Source organism: Macaca fascicularis, chromosome 6 (genome assembly GCF_037993035.2).
Source record: "Macaca fascicularis isolate 582-1 chromosome 6, T2T-MFA8v1.1".
Lineage (NCBI taxonomy): Eukaryota > Metazoa > Chordata > Mammalia > Primates > Cercopithecidae > Macaca > Macaca fascicularis.
The window spans coordinates 45,372,510-45,396,366 of NC_088380.1; the positions used below are offsets into that span (position 1 = coordinate 45,372,510).

Here is a 23,857-nt window from a genome sequence, read left to right on the forward strand (position 1 = left end):
CAAGGGCCTGCCATTTTCCTGCAAGATGTTCCCAAACAGTTCCTGGAAAGGGAGGTTGCCCTATAGGGTCCTACAAGTAACCTAGGTGGCAGCATCTCCCACCAGCGTAATGCCTAAACACACAAGCTCTTCCTTCCATCTACAAACGCAGGAAACCGCGACTGGAGAAGTTATATGATTGGCTAAACCGTGAATGACGCAACATAACTCACGCCCACCGAGACTCTGCCTTTCCTAGACTGGCTCAGATTACGCTTTCCTATTGGCCCCTACAGCAAGAGAGGGACAATTGTTTAAGTCGACCTCTGGGTCCGGAACCGCGGGTAAAGATGGCGGCGGCCAGGTGGTGGAGGCCTATGCTTCGCGGTCCGAGCCTTTCATTGCACACCGCGGCTAATGCCGTCGCCACGGCTACAGAAACGACCTGCCAAGATGTCGCGGCGACCCCCGTCGCGCGGTACCCGCCGATTGTGGCCTCCATGACAGCCGACAGCAAGGCGGCACGGCTGCGGCGAATCGAACGCTGGCAGGCGACGGTGCACGCTGCGGAGTCGGTAGACGAGAAGCTGCGAATTCTCACCAAGATGCAGTTTATGAAGTACATGGTTTACCCGCAGACCTTCGCGCTGAACGCTGACCGCTGGTACCAGTACTTCACCAAGACCGTGTTCCTGTCGGGTCTGCCGCCGACCCCCGCGGAGCCCGAGCCCGAACCCGAACCCGCGCTGGACCTCGCGGCGCTGCGTGCAGTCGCCTGCGACTGCCTGCTGCAGGAGCACTTTTACCTGCGGCGTAAACGGCGCGTGCACCGTTACGAGGAGAGAGAGGTCATATCTTTGCCCTTCCTGGATCAGCTGGTGGCAACCCTCGTGGGCCTCCTCAGCCCACACAACCCGGCCCTGGCCGCTGCCGCCCTCGGTGAGCCTTGGATCCCCCAGGGCGGAAGGGAGAAATGGGGATTATACTGGGTTACTCCGCCGCAGATTTACCCCTCGTCATTTATTTCTCTCTGCTTCGTTCTTGTTTTCCTAGTTCTTTCGTTCCTATCTGGGGTGACCTAGTTTTGTAACAGTCACTGCGTTAGGAATCTAGACACTACGTGTTTGTGGCTGCGCTAACACCTACCAGCTCTTCAACTCAGCCTGAGCTCTCTAGGATTCCAGTCCTGGACTCAACTTTGTGAGGGTTAAGCCGAATGGAAGAGCAGTGGTGATGAAGAAAAACGCCACTTAAGAGAGTGGGGCGGGCCAGGTTTCCTTTTGGCTGTTCCACCAGAAAGCTGTGTGACGGTGTGTCACACGGCTGAGTAGTATTCTTTTTAGCTTAATTTTAAATTTAGTGTGCCTTTTCTTTTTCTTTAGTAACTTCTTTTTTGCTTAATTTTTCGCATTTTACGGTAGTGGTTCTTCGTCGTAGAATTGTGAAGATTAAATGAAATATTAACTAAGATACCTAACGTTTACTGAGTATGTGCTAGGCCCTGTTCTAAATTTTATGTGTGCCAATTTATTAATCCTCACAATAACCGTTCACGATAGGTAGCAATGTTTTGGTAAATGCAAAAAAGACCAAAATGTAATAAACTGAGGCATAGAAACGTTAAATGTGTCTGCCTGAGGACCCTATAGCTAATAGATTGGCGCGGGGTGGGGGGTCAAACTTCAAACCCCCATTCCAAGTTCCTAGTAAACCATCAGCAGCTTCTGTGTAACCGCTCAGGGCGGACATGAAAAGTAATTAACATATAGATAATTTTAAAAATTATTGTTTTTGACGTATTCATCATTTTATATCTTCTACGAAGTGGATGTCTTAATATTGAAGTAATGTTAGGACTGTAGATGTGTGCTCAACCTAGCCTTGCTGTGTACATGTTTTTTCCCTTCTCCAGTTGAGAAAGAAGTCTTGAGGAAAGCGTCATGAACTTAGACTACTCCTGATGGATGGCCTAGAAAACCTATTTAACTTTGTCAAGACCTAGGTTCCTCTTCTATAAAATGGAGATAATGAAAAGTATACATACCTTTGGGAGTTATTGTGAAAATTGAATTGGTGGTTCATAAAATAGTCCTATTTTTGTTTACGGTGAATGATACTCTTGTTAGTCTTATTTTCTTTTATTACTCCTAATGAGAAATCTCTTTGGTTAATGTTCAGAGTAATGATGGCACAAATAGACAAAAGTTTGAATGTTATATTTAAGTCATAATAGTTAAATTGTCACATAACCCAGACTCTTACTTCCATCATTCTTAAGTTATCATTTGCTAAGTTAGTACTCTTTAGTGTTCTAATAGTAACCAAATTTATTTAGATGATCAGATGAAAAAAATTTTGAATATCTTTTTGATAGATTATAGACGCCCAGTTCATTTTTACTGGGTGCGTGGTGAAGAAATTATTCCTCGTGGTCATCGAAAAGGTCGAATTGATAACTTGCGATACCAGATAGATGATAAACCAAACAACCAGGTTCGAATATCCAAGCAACTCGCAGAGGTAAGGATTTTTTGTGATTATGTATCTGTTGATCTCTCACGTAGGATCTGTCATAGGCAGGTTAAGTAATAGTAGAATAAAATGTTTCAGATGGATCTCTTGCCTTTCAAGTTTCCTTTTTGAAGACATCACATCTCAAAAATCTTTTTAGCTTATGTAATCTGCTACGGTATACACCATAAAGGTCAGATAATCATTTTAACAAAAACAGGTTAAGGTGTCATTTTGCCGGACCATACAGATCTGTATGTTTCTCTTAATATAAAAATTCTGAAATAGTTTATGATTGTAATTTACTAGACTGCACTAGCTAGTCATAAACCAAGGAAGTTTAACACTTATCAGCTGGGCCATTTTACATATTTGCAGTTCTTTTGGAAGAAAGTATATTTTGAGTATTGTCTGTGCTTTCGTGTCAGGGTTGACATACTTTTTCTGTAAAGATCTGGATAGTTAATATTTTAGGCTGTACAGGCTGTAAATCTCTGTTGCAAGTGTTCAGCTCTGCTCTTACAGTGCAGAGTGCCATACACAATTTATAAATGAGTTTGTGTGGGCTGTCTTCCAGTAAAACTTTACCTGTAAAAACAGGTGGCTTACTGGTTTTAGCCCATCATTCAATGATAGTATTATCAAATCATTTTGTGAAACCACCTCATTTTAAGATTTTTAAATCTAATGAGTGTGAGTAAAATACATACTAATGTTGCTGTGAATTTAGTATGTCTTTTCTTTTTCTTTAAGTTTGTGCCATTGGATTATTCTGTTCCTATAGAAATCCCCACTATAAAATGTAAACCAGACAAACTTCCATTATTCAAACGGCAGTATGAAAACCGTATATTTGTTGGTAAGTTTCTCTTTTGACATATTATACTATAAATGTGTTCAAAGTGTCCTATGCGAATTTGGAGTATTGACTACAATGAAGAGTTAATTCTTGATTACCGAGAGGTTTACATAGTCCGTGAGCAATATAATTCATAATCTCAAAGTGTCCTATGCGAATTTGGAGTATTGACTACAATGAGGAATGAATTCTTGATTACCGAGAGGTTTACATAGTCCATGAGCAATATAATTCATAATCTCAGGTTACTGCAACATGCATAAACACTGGAAAGAAAATGTTGTTTGTTATTTGAAATTTTACTTGTTTCTACCGAAATAGCAGTATTTAACTTTAGAAAATAGGCTTTGTTGACTTATTAGATAGAAAAATAAATTTGTGTTTTTTTAAAAGTAAAAACTTTTAGAACTGGACTTGAGATAGCTGTTGACTTTTTTAAGTGTTCTATTTGCGCCATGGATGGTGGTAAGATCAGGAATTCACAAATTCATAATGCCTGATGTCTGCCGTCCCTCGTGCAGCTTATTTTGTCATTTTTTCTTCCTTTGTTAATTCCTACCCAATGTGAAGAAGTCTTAAGAAGGTTTTTACTAGCCCTCCAGACCTATTTTATCAGCCTCTTCTCAGTCACTGCGGTCTTAGGTAGTGACCTGCAAGGAACACTTTGTTGAAAAGACTTTACCACTAAGATCAAGAATGTCAGCATTTCATGAAATGTTGCTACTTATTTTTTTTTTTACTTAGAAAAGTAGTGTAAAAATAATTTTTAAAAATTAGGAGCAAAGTGTGTAATTATTTCATTAAATAAGTTTTTAGAGTCTTGAAGTAGTTGTATCCTCTTGGTTAATATGACAAGGAGACAACCATAGCTAATCATGACTAAAGGATTTGAGAAAACAGATAATAGAAATTTTAAATAACTTTTCTATATATTCTTTCAACTTCTTCCTTGTTTTGATGGGCTTTATGATAGCTAGCAGATTGAGAAATTATGCTTTTCTGTGAAATTTAATTTTATTATGATCCATACGATATATAAGTATATTAATATTCCTACTTATATATTTAGAGTACTGAGAATATGATGTATAAAGAAGGAAAAAAAAGGCGCAAATACTAAAACATGTGCTCCAGATGTTCTACATGTTTGTTTCATTTGAAATGTTTTTCTTTGCTTTTTAGGCTCAAAAACTGCAGATCCTTGCTGTTACGGTCACACCCAGTTTCATCTGTTACCTAACAAATTAAGAAGGGAAAGACTTTTGAGACAAAACTGTGCTGATCAGATAGAAGTTGTTTTTAGAGCTAATGCTATTGCAAGCCTTTTTGCTTGGACTGGAGCACAAGCTATGTATCAAGGTAAAAACTAATTTTATAGCATTTTCTTTGAAGATATTTGTAACATTCTAAGAATATAATGGTTAAAATTGTTTTCTTTGGGTTGAAACATAGGTTGAATCTTAACATCTTTAAACTTTTACATTGGCCCAAAGTACAGTTGTTTTAAAATCCATGTTTAAATACTATACAGTTGAAATCTGACACTGAGGTGATTGTTTTTATCTTTTACTTTGACCATCTCCTGTGTGAATGTACTTTTGCACGCATTTTAAAGACTGTAGCCAACTAAGTCAACCCTTTCTAGATGATAATAGCTTTCAGAAGGTAGAAAAGGTAATGATTTAGTGGATTAAATACTTATATTAAATCAATGGCTATCCTATATAATTTCTTTAAAGGTTATATCCAGGATTTGAATTAGGAGATTGTTCATTCAGTAAACAGTAACTGCTTTTTTATATGCTATACTCTGTTCAAGATGCAGTGTTGAGTGAAACATCCTGCTTTCTTAGAGCTTATATTATAGTGGGGTAGGGGGGCGGTGGTAAAAGATAATAAGCATGTAATATTTATAACTAGTGGTAATACTATGGGGAAAATACTTTAGCATAAAGAGTAGAGTGATTTGTAGGGGGGCAGGTATAAATGAGGTATGGAGAAGAATTTATTTTATAAAAGTCATTCAGGGGAGGTCTCTAAAAATGACTTCTCCTAAGACCTGAATGGCGAGGAGCTGCCTGTGCACAAATCTGGAGGAAGACACTTCCAGGCAAAAGGAGCAGCAAGTAAAAAAGTCCCTGAGGTGGAAACAGGCCTGAAATATTTAGGAACAACATGAAGGGTAATGAAGAGTGGGACAAGGAGAATGATGTAGAAGGACATAGCAGAAGCCAAAGGCTATATCTTACAGGACTATTAGAGCTCATTGTGGGGCGTTTGGATTGTATTCTAAAACCTGAAGTAATATAATACATGTTTTTTTTTTAACGTATATATGTATTTTAACGTTGTACTCAAAATCGACTTAGATTTCTATAACAGAATTGAATAGAGAAAGTGGGAGTAGGAGTAGACGGAATTAGACATAAGTAAGAAGTAACTTTCTTGAAGATGGTAGAATGGCACTGTTTATTTTTGAAAGATAAAGAACTTCCTTTCACAATAAAATTAATTCTGTATGTTAACAGTATTATTCATTTGCCATCTCCATTAAAGATGACGTAAGATACGTGTGGAGAAATAAAGTTACTGCTTGGTGGTTGGGTAATGAAATAGTACCAGATGTAGAAGTCATCTGCATAGATAGAGCTTGCTGCTCTTAGATGAAGCAAATAAGGCTGACATTGTTGAAAAAGATTAATCATGAGATGGAGGATACTAGAAGGGAGGAAAATATTATTTGTGCAGAAATGAAATATAGGGTTAGAATGGAGATGATAAGGAAACTTTGAGGTCTTCAGGGATTTTGTTACATAAAGTATCTAAGTTGTAGGAGGTATTTGATACCCTCTAATGTCTAATGTGTTTGTTTTGTTTGGGCAAGATATATTCTGTACGTAAATTTCAGCATAACTTTCTTCTACAGGATTCTGGAGTGAAGCAGATGTTACTCGACCTTTTGTCTCCCAGGCTGTGATCACAGATGGAAAATACTTTTCCTTTTTCTGCTACCAGCTAAATACTTTGGCACTGACTACACAAGCTGATCAAAATAACCCTCGTAAAAATATATGTTGGGGTACACAAAGTAAGCCTCTTTATGAAACAATTGAGGATAATGATGTGAAGGGTTTTAATGATGATGTTCTACTTCAGATAGTTCACTTTCTACTGAATAGACCAAAAGAAGAAAAAGCACAGCTGTTGGAAAACTGAAAAAACATACTTGATTGAGAACTTTGGGAATAAATTTTACTGAAGGAACAGTAATGAGATTTGTAACTGTCAACTATTAAATACATTGATTTTTGAGACAAATATTTCTTATGTCAGCCTGTTATTAGATCTCTTACTCTGCTGAAATTCGTCACTGAAAGATTTAATTTTAGTTACTTTTTATTGATTTAAAAATAATTGCATTTGTGTATTGCTAACTGATAAGACAAATTGAGTTATTGAGCTATTAAATGCACATTTTAATATAAATGCAGAAATCCCAAATAAAATACTAACATACTGAATTCAGTAATTAAAAGAACCCCCTGCAGCCGGGTGCACTGACTCACGCCTGTAATTCCAACACTTCGGGAGGCCAAGGTGGGTGGATCACTTGAGTCCAGGAGTTTGAGACCAGCCTGGGCAACATGGCAAAACCCCATCTCTACTAAAAATACAAAAATTAGCCTGGCCTGATGGTGCATGTCTGTAATCCCAGCTACTCCGGAGGCTGAGGCGCAAGAATTGCTGGAACCCAGGAGGCAGAGTTTGCAGTGAACCGAGATTGTGCCACTGCACTCCAGCCTGGGCGACAGAGCAAGACTCTGTCTCAAAACAAACAGAAGAACCCACTACAGCAGGGTAGAAAATCAATTCAGTAATGGACTAATGTTAGGAGTAATGCTAATACAGAACATTAGTTGTTCAAAGGAGAAAGAAGGCTTTGATAGAATTCTCAATCTTGGTTTTAAAAGAAAAGATAGATATTAATAGGACAGTATAATGGTGAAACATAAGGGATAACCCTATTGAAATCAAATTAAGCTTTGAACTTTACATGCTTTATTTGCTAATCCATTCCAAGTGCCTAGATTCATAGAAGTAAGAAATCAATAAATGTTGGTTGAATGGATGTGAATTAATGAATTTAAGGTAGTCAACCTTTTTAGTTTAAGATCTGGTATATCTTCTTATTTACTTGCTTTTTTTTTTGAAACAGAGTTTTTGCTCTTGTTGCCCAGGCTAAAGTGCAATGGCACAGTCTCGGCTCACTATCACCTCCATGTCCTGGGTTTAAGCGACTCTCCTGCCTCAGCCTCCCAAGTAGCTGGGATTAATTACAGGCATGCACCATCATGCCTGGATAATTTTTTGTATTTAATAGAGACGGTGTTTCACCATGTTGGTTAGGCTAGTCTTGAACTCCTGACCTCAGGTGATCCACCCACCTCGGCCTCCCAAAGTGCTGGGATTACAGGTGTGAGCCACTGTACCTGGCGTATTTACATCTTTTATTTCTCAGCAAAGTTTAGAGTTTCTTTTATCTCCATGCATTTCCTATGTATGCCTACATTTTTGTGTAGTTGGAAATGGATTTTCTTTCCAATTTTATACTTTATAGTTTTTAAAAGTGGCTTTATATAGGTGATACTGATAGCTATATATTTATTTTGTAAAAGATCAGACCAATTTAAGTTGTTCATTAAAGCCAATAATTTTTCAGCTGATTCTCATGAGGTGTATATAACCAATCTGATTTGGGTTCTTCTGAAACTGCTTATCAAATGGGTAGCCATTAGTCTCTACATAGCAAAATCCACTGGACAGTTTTCTGTATTGTACTCAGTAAGGTCTGACACATTTTGCATGGTTGACCACTCCTTCGTTCTTAAAGTAGTCTTTTTATTGCCTTCAGTGAAACATGTTCTTGGTTTGCCTTCTATCTCATTGGCTATTCTGTCATATTTCTCTTTGGTGTTCTTCCTCTCACTTTTCTTCAAATATTGATGTACTTTTTTTTTCTTTTCTAAACTCCATTTTTGTTTAACCATACTCTCCCTAGATGATTTTATCAAATTCCATGGATTTAAATATATTTGTAAGCAATTCAAATTTAGTTTGGTTTCAACTTTGTGTTTTGTATCTGAATGATAAGCATCAGCATTATAACTAAACAGACTGTGTGATTAAGATTATGCTCAATTTTTCCCTCTAATTATCTGATTTTCATAATTACCCCCCAGAATGTGAGAACATTATTTTTATAATCAGAAAGTATTTTAAGAAACTAGTTGAGTGGACTCTAATATGGAACCATCAACATGTATCAAATTCCACTTAATTATAAGCAAATTCATTATGAAATTATATTGTATTTGAAAAAGCATTTCATGATTACATTTGTTATTTAAGAAAATGTTATTTAAAGAAATTTATGTAAGTTTCATTATACATGTATTTTAGCTTACTCATCTTTGGAAATGGAAAACTTAGATACTAGGCAAGAGGGCTTTAGATTTTTTAATGAGATATTTTAATAGACCAGTACCTAGGTCTTAATATTTGGGTTTTTCAAAAATTTACATTGAAATCCTAATCCCCATGACTATAGTATTAGGAGGTAAGGCCTTTTGGAAGGTGACTGGAGCAGGGCAGCACCTTCATGAATGGAATTAGTGCCCTTATAAAATAGACCCAAGGGAATTTTTTCATCCCTTACACCCTGTGAGAACATGGTGAGAAGGCACCATCTATGAGCCAGACCAAACACTGAGGATCTATGATCCTCACCAAACACTGAATCTGCTGGTGCCTTGATCTTGGACTTTCTAGCCTCCAGAACTGTGAGAAACAAATTTCTGCTGTTTATAAGCTGTTCAGTTAATGGAATTTTGTTATTGTAGCCCAAGTATACTAAGACAACGAATATAGTTAAAATTACTATGCCCGTTGCACTTTATATTAAGTTCTAGTGTACGTTGTGTAATGCTTACATTAAATAAAAGGTAAGGTTAATTTACATAAAACATGTTTAGGTAGGATAATTGTAAAAATTGTTAGAGAAATTGGTAAAATTGTGGCTTTGGATAGAGGCAGGAGAAAGAAAAGAGCAAGGCACTAGTGAGAAAAATTGCCATGGAGAATATTGAGAATAGATACAAAGAGACCTACAGGTTTACAACATTAATATTGGCCAATACTTGATTGGACAGTTTGAATTTTTCAACCTGAAAGGCCTTTGTTCCCCAAAGTTTGGTAAGGAGATTTTGTAAAGACAAACAACAATAGCAATAAAAAATAATCAGGGAAGATTAAGAGATTCCATAAGGAGCAAGAATTTATAGGTAATATTTCAAAGGTATAGATATGATTACTATTTTGGTGAATAATAAGCACATGGTAGACTGAAATTCGGCAACAGCTACTGTGCAAATAAACATATCTGTGATTATGGCTTATATCGGGTTGGAGACCCGGGCTGTAAGCCATTCTTTTTAGTACAGATTAATCTCCATTTCTCAATCACAGTTCTGTTCTTTTCCTCTGTGGGAAATACTGAATTCTGTTTCAGATTTTGATTGTCTTTTGTATTCTTTGTCATCCAATAGAATTGCACATTTCACTTTGTAACATTTTTTATAAATAGCGTTTGACACTTGAAACTGGCTTTTGAGTCTTCTATAATAGTTTGTGCAGAAGTTGAGGTTTAATATTATGATGGCCTTATTCATACTGTAGAAATATATACTGCAGCAATATGCACCCAAATGGTCAATAAGCTTTAAATGAACTAGCTAGATTTTTAGTTTTGATTTTAATTCTTGGTTTGAATTACTAAAAGCTACCTTAACCTTAGGAAAATGAAAGCTTACATGAGGTTTAGCTACTTACAAAGTATTTCTTTGTGTCTCCAGTTCATGTGAAACCTGACTTTTATTTATAATTTTATGTTATGAGCACTTTTATTAGGATCTTTTTAAGACTCTCAAGAGTTTTCTCTGAGTCATTATTAATAGTACTAATAAACAAGGTGAGTAGGATTTAAAACTGAAAGGAGCATCAGATAATTGAGCTTTGTTTGTGCCATTCATTGTTACCCTATGCAATGTCTTTTGTTTGTTTTTTAATTAATTGCCAATATTTAACAAGAGAATCATAGAACATTCATTATTCCAGATTCTCTTGAAAAACTGGAAGATCTGGCAACTCTGGGTTTATGTTCTTACATGTTAACAATATACAGGGGCTGGAATTACCTGCTCTGAGTCCCTTTAGACATGCATACTCTCTCCAATTGGCCACAGTTCCTACCACTTCTCATTTCTCCTCTCTTGGCCCACATCATTGGACCTGTCTACTAATTTCTATTAAATATTTTGTTACTGAGGCTGTTAGTTTATGACCTGTGAGGCCAAGACAGCTGTTAAGAACTTGCATTATTAGTGGCAAAATTATACCTTTATGATTACTTACTAGGCTTTAGAAATCTCACTTTTCTAACGAGATATTATGATAATCATAAGTTCCAAAGAATTCAAGTTCATTTGAGATAATTAAAACCTCTAGTCTTTGGGTTGGAGGGTGATAAAGTTATCTGGCGAAATACATGAACTTCTGGTACCTTACTCTTCTGCTAAATGAATGGTAAAATGAATCTTGATTTGTTTAGGCAGTTTACTTATGAAGTTGGGAGAATTTTTTTTTTTTTTCTTTAAAGTACTGAGTCTGGCTCTGTTGCCCAGGCTCAAGTACTGTGGATTTTGGCTCACTGCAGCCTCCACCTCCTGGGTTCAAGCAGTTCTCCTGCCTCAGCCTCCCGAGTAGTTGGGAGCCATCATGTCCGGCTAATTTTTGTATTTTTAGTAAATGGGGTTTCACCATGTTGGCCAGGCTGGTCGTGAACTCCTGACCTCAAGTGAGCCGCCTACCTGGTCTCCCAAAGTGCTGGGATTATAGGTGTGAACTACTGTGCCTGGCCTGAGGCTGGGAGAAATTTTGTCCATTTCTCTAGAACCAAAATTGGCAACCAGAAAGTATTTGGATGTTACACAAAATATTTAGTTTTCCTTTCTAGACTAAATTGGGTTGTTTATAGCACCCCTCTCTCCATTTGAGAAAAATGGTTAGGATGCTTGTGCAGGGATGAGGCTTTATTAGAATAGAGAAGGTGCCCAAATAGTGGTTCAAACACAGGCTGGCTAATAAGCTGTGAGGTGACTTACCAAAGAACAGACAACAACAACAAAAACTCTTGAACTTCTGCTTTCAATTTCTACTTTATGCTAGATTATTTGGTTCAGTCTTCCTGGTCTAACACCTGATTACAGATCACAACAAACATCTGCTTGAATGTGTTGGAAAGGTGATGATTAATTGCCAGGCTGATGTATTAAATAAAATGGAAATCCCAAAAGTTGAACTTGCTATTGGTCCTGCTTTTGCTCTGGAGGGGGGGATTTGTTAGCCAAGAAGAGGCTGAAAACGTGTAGTGTTTTAATATCTTGGGAGACTAGATGGACGAAAGTTAAAAGTATAGGACCTCCAAGGTTGTGACTCCGGTAGAAATTTTTGGTTAGAGACCCTGAAGGACAGCATCCTAGGGATAATGGTGAAACAGAAGTAGACCATTCACATTGAGTGTAGTTTAAAATCAAATCATCAAGGTGGCTTAGTAAATTGTGAGATTTTGGAAGTAGACTAAGGTGACCTTAGGTTTCTAATGCCCTTAGGAACCTGAAAGATACAAGCCTGGAGGAAGAATATTTTCCTAGGCCTCAAATTATTTGGGTACTTTTTCAAATACAGCATCTCCACATATCCTGGATACAGAAGGAGAAAGATGGAATGAAAACTGGCAGAAACAGTAGACCCAAAGGGGCACCAAATAATTGCATTGTGAGATAGACTTTAAGACTGTATTCAAGGAGATAAAAGATGGAAAATTTCCATATAGAATTGGAAACTATTAAAAAGTCACTGCAGATTTGTGAAAAAATATATATATAAATTTGAAAACTAGAAAAACTAAACAGTAAAAATTAAGAACTCCAAATGTGTTAGTTATCTATTGCTGTGCAACATATTGCTCGAACTTATTGACTTAACATACGTTTATTATCTCAGTTTTTGTTGGTGAGGAATCCAAGCATGGCTTAAGTGGGTTCCCTGCTTTAGGCTGCAGTCAAAGCATTGGTTGGGGTAGTCTCTTCTGGAGGTTGAGCTGGGGAAGGATCTGCTTCAGATTTATGTACTTGCTAGCAGGTTCTTGGACTGAGGACCTCAGTAGCTTCCTGGCTGTTGGATGAAAGCACTCGTCAGTTCCTTGTCCCATGGACCTCTCCATTAGGGCAATTTACAACCTGGCAGCTTGCCAGAGGGAACCTATAGAGCCCATAGAGTGAGTCTGCTAACAAGACAACTGAAGAGAGAATTAACCAAACGGAAAATGAGAAAAAAATATTTAGAATTAATATCTTTGGAAACTTTTGACACCATTACTCTGCCATCACCAGTAAGGGTGAATTTAAATATACCCATGCTGAGAAACAATGGAAGTAGTGTGGAGAAAAGGATAAATAAGGATATATTTTAATTGAATGTAGGAGCTTAGAAATAAGGACAGTATTAGGGAAGGAAATGGGTTATTAAACTAGACATTTAGGAATCCTCCTCATACTTATTCAGGACACCAGTGGGTACCCAATCTATACTGTTTTTACTGATCTTTGCACAATTTGCTGCTCAGCAGATATTTTCAATGCAGATTGGTAATATGTCAGTGGATAACCAGTGGAAATGTATGTCTATTAATTACTACTGCACATAATATCTTGTTTTTATATTTTGCACAGAATTTTCAAGGTGCTGATGTCATACTTATTTCTGAGCACTGTAAAGTTTTCTTTGAGAAATAGGTGTTTATTTTTAAATTGCATCGTCTCATGGGAGGGTAACATTCGTAAATATACTTCAAATTAGTGTTGTTCCCTCTGCTTTCTTTTTCCTGACTCAGAAACACAGAGTGTTTTTGACTGCTCTGTGTCGGGGCCATGTTTTCCACAGACTTGAACCCAAGCCACGCCCTTGAGTGTTCCCAGGCACGGATAAACTTGTTTAGGCTGCCTGAAACACTGAAACATCAAACATGTTGTTAAACACATAAATACTAGCCCCAACCCTGACCCCAATTCCTTAAGCTCCCATATAAACTCCATATCTGATTCCCCATGTGGTTCCCCTATGGTTCCACAGGTTAGAACGTCTCATTTCTCCCTGTCAATCATGAGGACTAATGCAGCACACAATGTATATAGTACTAATAAAGGCTTTGGACTTATCACTCGGTGTTTAGTGTTTCCTTCTTCGAAATCCCAACTGGTCACATCTTAGGTTGGTTTGGGGCAGTCCCTTGTGGGAACTCTCCCGATATTCTGTCTGGTTTTGGGCCTTACTGCGGCTGTGGTTTTGGGCGGCCGGAACAAGCATATATTTCACTAAGTACATTTTTTAAATGTTCAGAAAACAACATGACACAACTGCAGGTCGAGAGCCAGTTTTAGTTTGTCCCATAAGCTTTCTGTCTTGTTCAGTTTAGTTATAATGGAGAAAACCTCTTTAATGTTGGCAGGATTTCTTCAGAAAAAAACCATCGCTGTATCTGAAAGACCAGTTTCAACTGGCAAAATTGGACAAAAGCAGCAATTTGAAAAACCAAGCTACCTATAACTTGACAAAGTCCTCTATAAACCAAGTCATTATATTTCTCCTTTCAAATAAACCATTGTAAATTTAATGTTCATATAAGTTGCATATTAGTTTCCAGCTGGATTCATGCTGAATAAAGTCCAGAAACTTTCGTTGTGATTCAAATAGATGCACAGGAAGCTGGGAAGGAAAAGAAAAGCATATGGTGAGTAAATTTCTTAATGCCAGGTATTACATTAACATTAAAGCAGCCAACATTCAGCATTCCTATTCATTTGGAACTCGATGAGAACATTCAGTTACTTATCACTACTTAAGGGGACATATGCCTATTTATTTACAATGCTCTGTAGAAGCATCCAGTAACATTTATGAATTTATTTGTATATATCAAATAGTATCTTATGTTCTAATGAATTTTATCCATTTCAGGTGGAGAATGGATTATTTAATTCTGAAAACTAGATTTTCATATAATTTTGTTTTTAGCTTCGTTTTCATTTTTAAAATGTAAGATTTTTGTTACTGCTGTAAAATACATGATCATTACAGAAAATCTGAAAAAACAGTAGAGAAGATAATCTCATACTGTTAACGTTTAGGTTTTATCTTTTATCTTTTATCTATGGATTTTTGTTGATATTTTATGTTTTTCAGGTCATACTATAGATAAAGGTTTTTACATTTGTATTTCATAATCACTTTTCCCCATTATACATTTCAGTATTCCATAAGTAGTCTTTGTGTGTATTTTGTAAGTAATTGAATATAAAATTATTGCAAAATTAAACACTAAAAAAGCACATGAAATTTTCATAATAAGTTCACACTCATTACAGGGGGAAAAAGAATCAAAACTTTTTTCTATTAAAAAAACGCAAGCATGATAATTATATAAGATTAGCTCATGTGGGTGTAAATATATTTAATGTTGGAATAGTTCACAAGTACACAGATGATTAAATCCTGACTTCTAATATATTTGCAAGATTTCCATATCTTACCACCTGGGTGTGATTCATAATCAGATAAATAAAGGATCTGTGTATTTGGAAAGTCTTAAAAGAAGTAAAAAATATCTATATAATTATCCTCTTGTAAAGTGTACTTTGTTTCAACCCTTGGTACCTAGAGTTGTTGTTGTTTTTGTTTTTTGTTTGTTTGTTTTTTTGAGACGGGGTCTTTGCTCTGTCACCCAGGCTGGAGTGCAGTGGCGTGATCTCCGCTCACTGCAAGCTCCGCCTCCCGAGTTTACGCCATTCTCCTGCCTCAGCCTCTCGAGTAGCTGGGACTACAGGTGCCCGCTACCACACCCGGCTAATTTTTTGTATTTTTAGTAGAGACAGGGTTTCACCGTGTTAGCCAGGATGGTCTCGATCTCCTGACCTTGTGATCCGCCCGTCTCTGCCTCCCAAAGTGCTGGGATTACAGGCGTGAGCCACCGCGCCCGGCCTGTACCTAGAGTTTTAAATGCCATTTGAAAGAACAATTCTAGAAAAGTTCTATTAGTCTAATTCTCATGTTACCTGAAAATATAAACAAGTTTAAAATCAGTTTGACAGTTGAATCTGAAAGTTTAGGTTGAAGTCGTGCTTTAGTCATTAGCTAAGTGACTTAGGACCAATACATTTTTCTTGATTTTAGTTTCTTCATCGAATATATTGAGTGGATTGGACAAGAAGATACTCTAAATCCCTCTTAACTAACATGATGAATCATTCCTTCTAAGCTTCACACTGCAGATGTAATTTGCTGTTAACACTATTTTTTTAGCTTTCTTTTTTAAAACTCCTATTTCCAAATGACAAAATAATAATATTCTTAAAGAGCTAGAGAATTAATGGGGGTTAGCTTGCCCTTTCGCTGAATTTTCTCAGTTGCAATACTTTTCTTTCATACTGTTTCCCACCACAACAATATCCCCTGAGGCTAGACTCATGCACTTTTAGAATAAAAGGAAATTTCATTATCAAGTGGAACGAATGATTCAATGCTCAAATGTCCTCCCAAACACTTGCACCAAATATTCAGTTCCCTCTGTGCTTGAAAGTTAAAGATTTATTACCTCCCAAAACTGCTACTTTCCCGGTTTAAACTATACTGATTATTAGACAATGCTTACTGTGAGTTGAAATCTGTTTTTTGGTAGCTTCTACTTCTTCATTTTAGCTATACCTCTTAAGTATTTAGAAATCTTCTCCATTACTTTTTATCAGGTCAAAGTACATATTTTAGGGTCTTCTGTTCTTGAGGTTTTTTTTTTTTTTTTCTTTTTTTCTTTTCCTGTTGGAGGTTTGATACCTATATTTTTCTCTGATATTTTGGGAATTTGCTTCCCAATGTCAAAAATATAATGCTTAACTTTTCCTGATTTGGCCAACATCAACTTTAAGATTCTGTGGTTATCTTTTACCAAGAGATTTGTCAATTTTACTGTCCCAATCATTTCCTTTTTACTGATTAGAATTAGGCCTTTGTGTAGCTGTTCACCTAATTACTCCCTCTACCTTGTGAAAAAGAACAGGGACATTAACATTTGCTGGGTACCTACTATATGCCAAGCACTTAATTGCAGGCAGTAATGTCATTTAATCTTCAAAATAACTCTCCAAAGGAAGTGTCACTGTCTTTGTTTGATTTCTTGCTTCCCAAATGGAAGGTCCTTTGTATTAATAGTATCTGTCAAATTTCATACAATACTTAAATATGTTCTTGATATGTACTTCAATATAACCAACAGGATGAAGGCAGTATTCGATAAAGTAAAAAATATGATGAATATTTTTAGTGATTTATAAGTTACTTGAAGAAATCATGCTGTTTATGCTTTTCCTTTTTAGCTATGTCTTTGTGAATTTGCTATTTGTGTGTGAATATATATGTTTCAATAATGAAATAACCATATGAAATGGATAATCATATGAAAATTCATTTGTAATTCAATGGATTTCCAGGGATTTTAGGTTGTTTATGAAGGTGGTGGTGGTTGTTGTTTTCTTTTGGAGAGTGGGGAGATTGTCATACAGTTTTAAATTGTTTATGTGGAAGCTGGAAGTCTGACTGACCTTGAAGAAAGGAAGAGAGGGACAAAGAAAGGGAGGGAGGTACCCCTAAGTGGGAACCTACCAGGACTTTCAAAGCAAGAGCAGTAAGTTCTGAATGTGCTGGAACAACCTGGGTGATATGCATGGATATGAGCTGTGGAGGCTGAGTGTTTTAATGATAACTTAGGGAAAAGAGGCATGGCCATGGTGTAAAACTCTCAAATCCCAACGCCTAATCCAACTTTAAAAGCTGAGTCTTCTAAAGGGCTCTTGTAACCATGAAAGGACCATAAGAAAGGCAATTCACAGAAAATGAGGCCATGTGGCCAAGAAACATAAGAAAAACAATAAAAGCCCTTAGTCTCAATAGCAATGGAGTGGATGCAAATGAATGTAATGAGTTACCATGTCGTTCTTACTGGATTGGAAAAAAATTAGAATGTCTAAATAACATGTATCATCCAAGATGCGGGGAAATGGGAGCTCCTGTACCCTGCAGGCAGGCATTTAAATTGGTGCAACCACTTTGGATTGCTGCTTTGTTGTATCTGGTGCAACTGAAGATGAACATGCCTTGTGACACAGCAACCTCACTTCTAGGTCAATACCCTAATTATATTCTTGCTGTGGTGCACAAGAAGGTATGTAAGCGGTTATTCCCTGAGCACTATTTAGAATAGGGGCAAACTGGAAATCCTGTAAATATCTATCAATGAAGGAATAGATAAATTGTAATATGTTCATATAAAATAGTGCATAAATGAATGGAATTTATAAATATACTAACATGAATGAATCTTGAAAACAGAGTTGGGAGGTAAAAGCAAGCTGTTGAAGAACATGGTCAGTATACTCTCACTTATGTAAGTTAAAAACTCCACAGAACATTATCTATATTGGTAACGGCATAGACATGTGTGGTAAAATATAAAAATAGTAACTAAAAGCTCTATATGCTTCAGGATATTGTTAGTATGATAAGGCAGGAAGTGGATAGCATTGGGGTGAGACAGTGGTTATGTTTGATGGTTATGTTTTGTTACTTTAGTTATGTTAGTAACTTTTTTTTTTTAAAAAAAGGATCCAGAATAATTATAATAAAATAATAGTATTTTAACACTAGATAATTGGTGTATTAGATTTCATCCACTATTTTCTAAGTTTGTTATGGAAGCTTAAAATTTATAGATATGTAGTAAAATTAATGTAAATTGGTACAAATAAAAATAAATGGCATGTGATATATGGCAGTAGCTATGTGTGTGTATGAAAAATAAAGGCAAGCAGGGCAAGTTTCTGGGTAGCATAAGCATGGAGCAATCCTAGGAATATGAAATTGGCCTAAATATACAAGCTTTCTTGAGATTCCACAGTTCCAGATGATTGATGATCTAATACAATTTTCTGGTTTTATTGATAAAGTAATAGAAACAAGAAGGGTTAAATGACTTTCTCCAAGTTGCACGTACATTAATGGCAGAGCTTGGTCTAGAATCCAAGTGTTCTGAGTCCTGTCCAGTGTTCTTCCTACATTGCCACAAATGAGTCCTTCATGTATAGCTCATGACTTGCATAAAGTAGGTAATTTTATGAGCTGTTCTTTACAGATTCCCTTTTATTTTATATTCTACTAGGTCTATCTATAGCAAAAGGCATTTAGAAGTGGTGTTAATATTAGCATGCCCAAAGTAACTCTGAGATGATATCATTTACTTCCATATGGGAATTTTCCAGTTAGTATCATCAAGCTTGAGATTCAAGTGGAAATTCGCTTTCAGGAATTTTTGCAATATAAAATTTATTATGTATTGACCTAGTTCTGTGTACCAAGCCAGGCTCAAAGTAGTAGTACAAGTATGTTGCTATTACACCCAAAAATAAGTTATCTAAAAGTTCTGCTGTTGTCTGTATTAACTACCTGATCTTTTGGATTAAAAGATTGATAGACAGTATTGTTTCTTTCTAACTATAGTTAGGAAAAAGGAAGTGTTCAAATGCATTTATTACAATCCAGATCATCTTATCTCTTCTTGACAACCTAGATAAATGGATTTATGACTAGCAAAATGGAACATTTTTAGTGCTGTCAGATATTTTGTAGAACCACATAAATTTTGTGGAGAAGTAGTTATATTTTTAGTAAGGGAATTATTTCCTCTGGAAAAAAGCACTGAACATGGAAGCATTAAAACAGGTGACAAGGAATGGAGGTCATTTATTATACCCACCCTCTCTGTCCTATATAATCACTAAGCATTCCTAGGGGATAGAGTACAAATCTGGGTATTGGGAATTAGATTGTTGCTATTTTGATAATTCCACCTATATCAGTTATTTACAATATGTTATTTCTGCATCTGAAAAAACTGATTTTAATACTAAATAATTCAGAGATACAGAGTGAGAAGTTATTAATGCTTATTAAATATAGTATTTACAAGTCTTGAGTATTAATGTTTCACAATTTAAAATGGTAAGATGTCTGCAATGGAGAGATATTGGACATGGGGGAAGGAAACAAAACATTTAAGCAGGAACTGGCTTTAGTGGGTAATTGGGATCAGTATTGATCAGTATTGAACCTATACAATGGAAGAGTGACATAGCTTGAATGATATGATTTGGAGGATACAAAGGCCTCTTGAAGGAATAGTTGTTTCTCTTCCATAATGTCTGGGGTCTCAGCTGGTAAAACTCAAATACTGGGAGTGATTCCATACCTAGGGGCTGGGATCATGTGGAGCCATCTTCACTCACAGGTCTGGCAATTGATACTGGCTGTTGGCTGGAATCTTGGCTGGGGCTACTTGACCAGAGAACATACAGGTATCCTCTTCATATGGCCTGGGCTTTTTTAGAGGATGGTGGTATTAGGGTAGTTGGACTTTTTACCTGGTGGCTTAAAACTCCAAAAGCCAATGTGTAAAAAGATCTAATGGGGGTCGCAAGCCGTTTTCTAACTTTGCCTCAGAAGTTTCATAGTATCTTCTCCATTGTAATCAATTGGTTGAAGCAATTATAAGCCCACCAAGATCCAAGAGAAGGGATATAGACCCCACTTCTTGATGGCAAGAATATCAAAGAATTTTGGATGCATGTTTAAACCAACATAAGCTACGTGGGTTGAAAGTCACCAAAATCAGAAAGGCACTGTCTGTGAAAATCACTGCCTGTGAAAGGAACTTATCTCTAACTAAACCACGGCTGCTGCTGGCAATCCAAGTGTTGTTCTAGAGATTTATCTGAAGTTCTGGCTCTTGTTTCAGGAAGCCCTTCTGAAACATTGATACCATTACATTAGCAGGGACGATAAGGACCCCCACCTCAGGCTCATTACAGGCTTTCTGTTACTTCCTAAAAGAGAGCAGCAAAAATTAGGGGCTTCCTGCAAGCTTACTTGCTTGTCATCACATCAATCTACTAAAATATTCAATGTCAAACTACTCAATTATCGATGTATGAAAAAATTTTTCAGGTGTAAACACTGCTTTTAGTACAATTTTAAGGACTCTCCTTCCTTAACGTAAGTCTTCTTATATAATGTGGTCTTCTAGGAGTACTATTTGTGCTTATATGTATACCAGTGCCTTCATGCTTGGCAGTAGGAGAAGAGAAGGGAAGTTGGGACGGAAGAGAGTAGTGATAAGAGAAGACATAAAGCTGTTTTTAGTTTTAAATTAAATCCACAAAGACTAAATTTAATGAAGGTGGTGGAGTGTTTGGAAACATCCCAGACGTAATGGTTTTTCAGAGGATGGTTTTCATATTCTTTATATTCAAGTTTACTTTTTCCTAATAATAAAAAATATAAAGGAGTCAAATATTTTTAGATGCCTACGGATTTTGAGAATCTTATCTCACTCCAGGTTTATTTCTGAACTCTTATTATTTTCACGTATATGAGGCAAATACAATTAAAATTTAAACGTAAAATATAGTGTTGCTGCTTTTGCTGTAGCACATAAAGTAAGCATAAATTAGTCTCAGTTACACAAACATACAAATAATCATCCATCCAGGAAAGTAATTTAAAACAAATTATAGTCAAACAACTGATACTTTTAACTTTTGATATAAAATATGAATTAGATTATAAAAAATCAAGAAAATATTATTACAAATGAGGTATATAAGTGTGTATCTGGAATGAAAATTTGTAGAACTAAAAAGCCACAAAATTCTTTTAGTCTTAGAAATAATAATCTTAAAATTCTTTTAGTAAATTACAAAGCTTTTCTTGTCAAAAAGTACTATAGTCTGATTAGGAATTACATTTTCTATGATCTGTGACATAGACCTCTCCACATCTGCTAACTTTTCCTGAAATGCAAATGAGCAATGTTTATGAAAATAGCTTATTTTATTAATATTTGATGTTATAAAATTCATTATTTCTCAATTTCTTGAATTTGAACAAAAATATATGAAACAACACATCAGCATGGGATCATGGAATTTTCTGCTGCTAAAATATTTATTTAAGTAGTCATGTTCGCTGGGGATATGCTTTACTTTTAATCAGTGATAATCTGTGGATAGAGAAGTCAGAGTTAGGTGAGGATTCATTTCAAACTGTAGCCTCTAAAGGTTTGAAACTGTACCATCGCAGAGCTTGTCTGCAAGATTGAAAATCCTGCTGTTCTAAGCTTTTGATACCTGGTAACAGTATGTCACATTTCTGAGATGTTTTAGAAGAGGAAAAATGTTTTACGAGCCATTGCTTTTAACAAACCCTCATATATTAAAATCTAGATTTACATTACAGACAGATAGGGGTAATAGCTTTGTTAAGATATTCCAAACATTTTGCATGTTATTACAAGGCTTCAATGGACATGTGTACCTGAACAATTTTTCAGCCTCTCTCTTCAGCCAGAATTTGCTCCTGAGAGGCAAACTCATATCTCCAGACATCTCTACCTGAACATCCCAAATATGCTCATAATCAACATACCCCAAACTGCATTCATCAGCTTTTTGTCCTTTTCAATATTCCCAAACCAAGGTTTGGCACTACTACTTGCATAGTCTTTCATCTAGACACCTGGGAGTCATTTTTAACTTTCATTCTTCCCTTCCATATCCAGTCAGTCACCAAGTCTTGCAGATTCCTGAAGATGTTTCCAACCTGCCATTCATTACTTCCCTTACCAATACTTACCTTATTTCAGATCCCCATCATGGCTCCCCTGGACAATTCCAGGGGTCTTCTAAGGTTCCTTACTGACAGTCATTACCCTCTAGTCAGCCTTCAAAATGCAATCAGAAAGATCCTTCTGGCATACAAACTTTTTCCGTCTGAATGAAATCCATGCTTCTAACCAAGCCATGCAAGACTTCTTGTTTTCTTTCTAGCCTGAAGTCTTGTCATTCTTTACCTCCTGTGATTTAGCAATCATGATGGAGTTGACTCTCACTAAATGCACCAAATTAGCTTTTAGCTTCTTTTCTTTTATGTTTGCTTGTTTGTTTACCCGCATAGAAAATTCGTTCAAGGCATAGCTTCAGTTTTCCTTGATCTGTGAACCTTTCCCTGGCTCTTCCACATAAATTGAGACTCTCCTCCTATTTATCCCATTATTTACTCACTGTATTGTACTTCATTTTTCCTAGGTTCCTTGAGAGTATGGATTGTGTTTGTTCTTTGTTCAATTGGTAGCACATTTATAAAATGCCTGGTACATAGTAGTGCTCAAATATCTGGCTAATGAATTAATATATCCCCTCAATTAGAACACTAGACACAAACAATTCAAATATACTTTACAGTGCAATAATTCAAACTCTGGAGTTACAAATATATTGAATCTCCTACTGGCTTCACTCATAATCAGTAAAAATATTTTTAAAACGTAATTTTGTCTGATTTAAATATATTGATCTTCTGGGGGAAAATGCAGTTTGGAATTGTAGCGGATTATCACATAGTTGCAGGAAATCATAAACATCAGCACATTTATTATCTTTACTGTCTATTGTGTGTCTTTTCCCCCTACAATCAGCAGAATGCTTTGTATATCATATTTGTTCTCTCTTGCAAGGCACTGTGTGTGGGTGTTCTGATGTGTAATTTGCCCATGCAAGAAGAAAAATGACTGCTAGAGGAAAATGTAGGCGGTATCTGTTCTTACCTTTGGAAAAAAAAAATTGTTATATAACTGGTCCCAAACTCTGAAAAAATTTTCTATCTTAAGGCTTTTTTTTTTTTTCCCTTCACATGATTGTGACTGCAATTGATATAAGACTTCTAGAATCCTCTTCATTCATTCAGTGTTTATTGAACATTTAGTACTTGCCAGATATTGTCCTGGATGATGGCATTAGCAAAATGAATAAGACAGAATCCCTGTCCACACCATGATTGTAGCCTAGGAAGAAAGGCCAGTGAGGAGACAATACAATAATAGATATTATAGTATTATAGTAGATAGCCTGAACAAAGCTAAACTATTACCTGGCCCATCTCAATAGTATATTGTCTCACAGGGTGTGGCATGCAGGAGGAATTCAATCCAAAAGTGAAAATCAATTTTTCTGTATTTTCTTCAAAAATACCAACAATGATCAGTGCATGATGCACTGCAAAATATCCTAAAAATCTGCTGTGCACACCCACCTCCCATAGTCAATCATCACAGTAAGGGCCCTGCCTGGGATCTTGCACCTAGTTATTAGTTTATTTGCCCCCTCCCCCTTTCTCATTAATTGTCTCTCCCTCTCCAAAACTTTCTAAGAAAATTCAGACCACTCTTGATCTTTTGTA

At 36.3% G+C, this 23,857-nt stretch overlaps 1 protein-coding gene across 1 annotated transcript; it reads left to right on the forward strand.

The window, feature by feature from the left end:
• The first annotated feature begins 321 nt into the window (after positions 1-321).
• Positions 322-6,667, forward strand: MRPS30 (mitochondrial ribosomal protein S30). Its single transcript, XM_005556857.4, has 5 exons — positions 322-918; positions 2,354-2,499; positions 3,244-3,349; positions 4,532-4,708; positions 6,276-6,667. The coding sequence occupies exons 1-5, from the start codon at positions 330-332 to the stop codon at positions 6,563-6,565; spliced, it is 1,308 nt and encodes a 435-aa protein (XP_005556914.3). The 5' UTR covers positions 322-329; the 3' UTR covers positions 6,566-6,667.
• The last annotated feature ends 17,190 nt before the right edge of the window (positions 6,668-23,857 follow it).

Coding starts and splice junctions, on each gene's coding strand:
- MRPS30 (XM_005556857.4), top strand. CDS start 330: ATGGCGGCGGCCAGGTGGTGGAGGCCTATGCTTCGCGGTCCGAGCCTT. Junction 3,350..4,531: donor TGAAAACCGTATATTTGTTG/GTAAGTTTCTCT, acceptor TTTGCTTTTTAG/GCTCAAAAACTGCAGATCCT. Junction 4,709..6,275: donor AGCACAAGCTATGTATCAAG/GTAAAAACTAAT, acceptor TTTCTTCTACAG/GATTCTGGAGTGAAGCAGAT.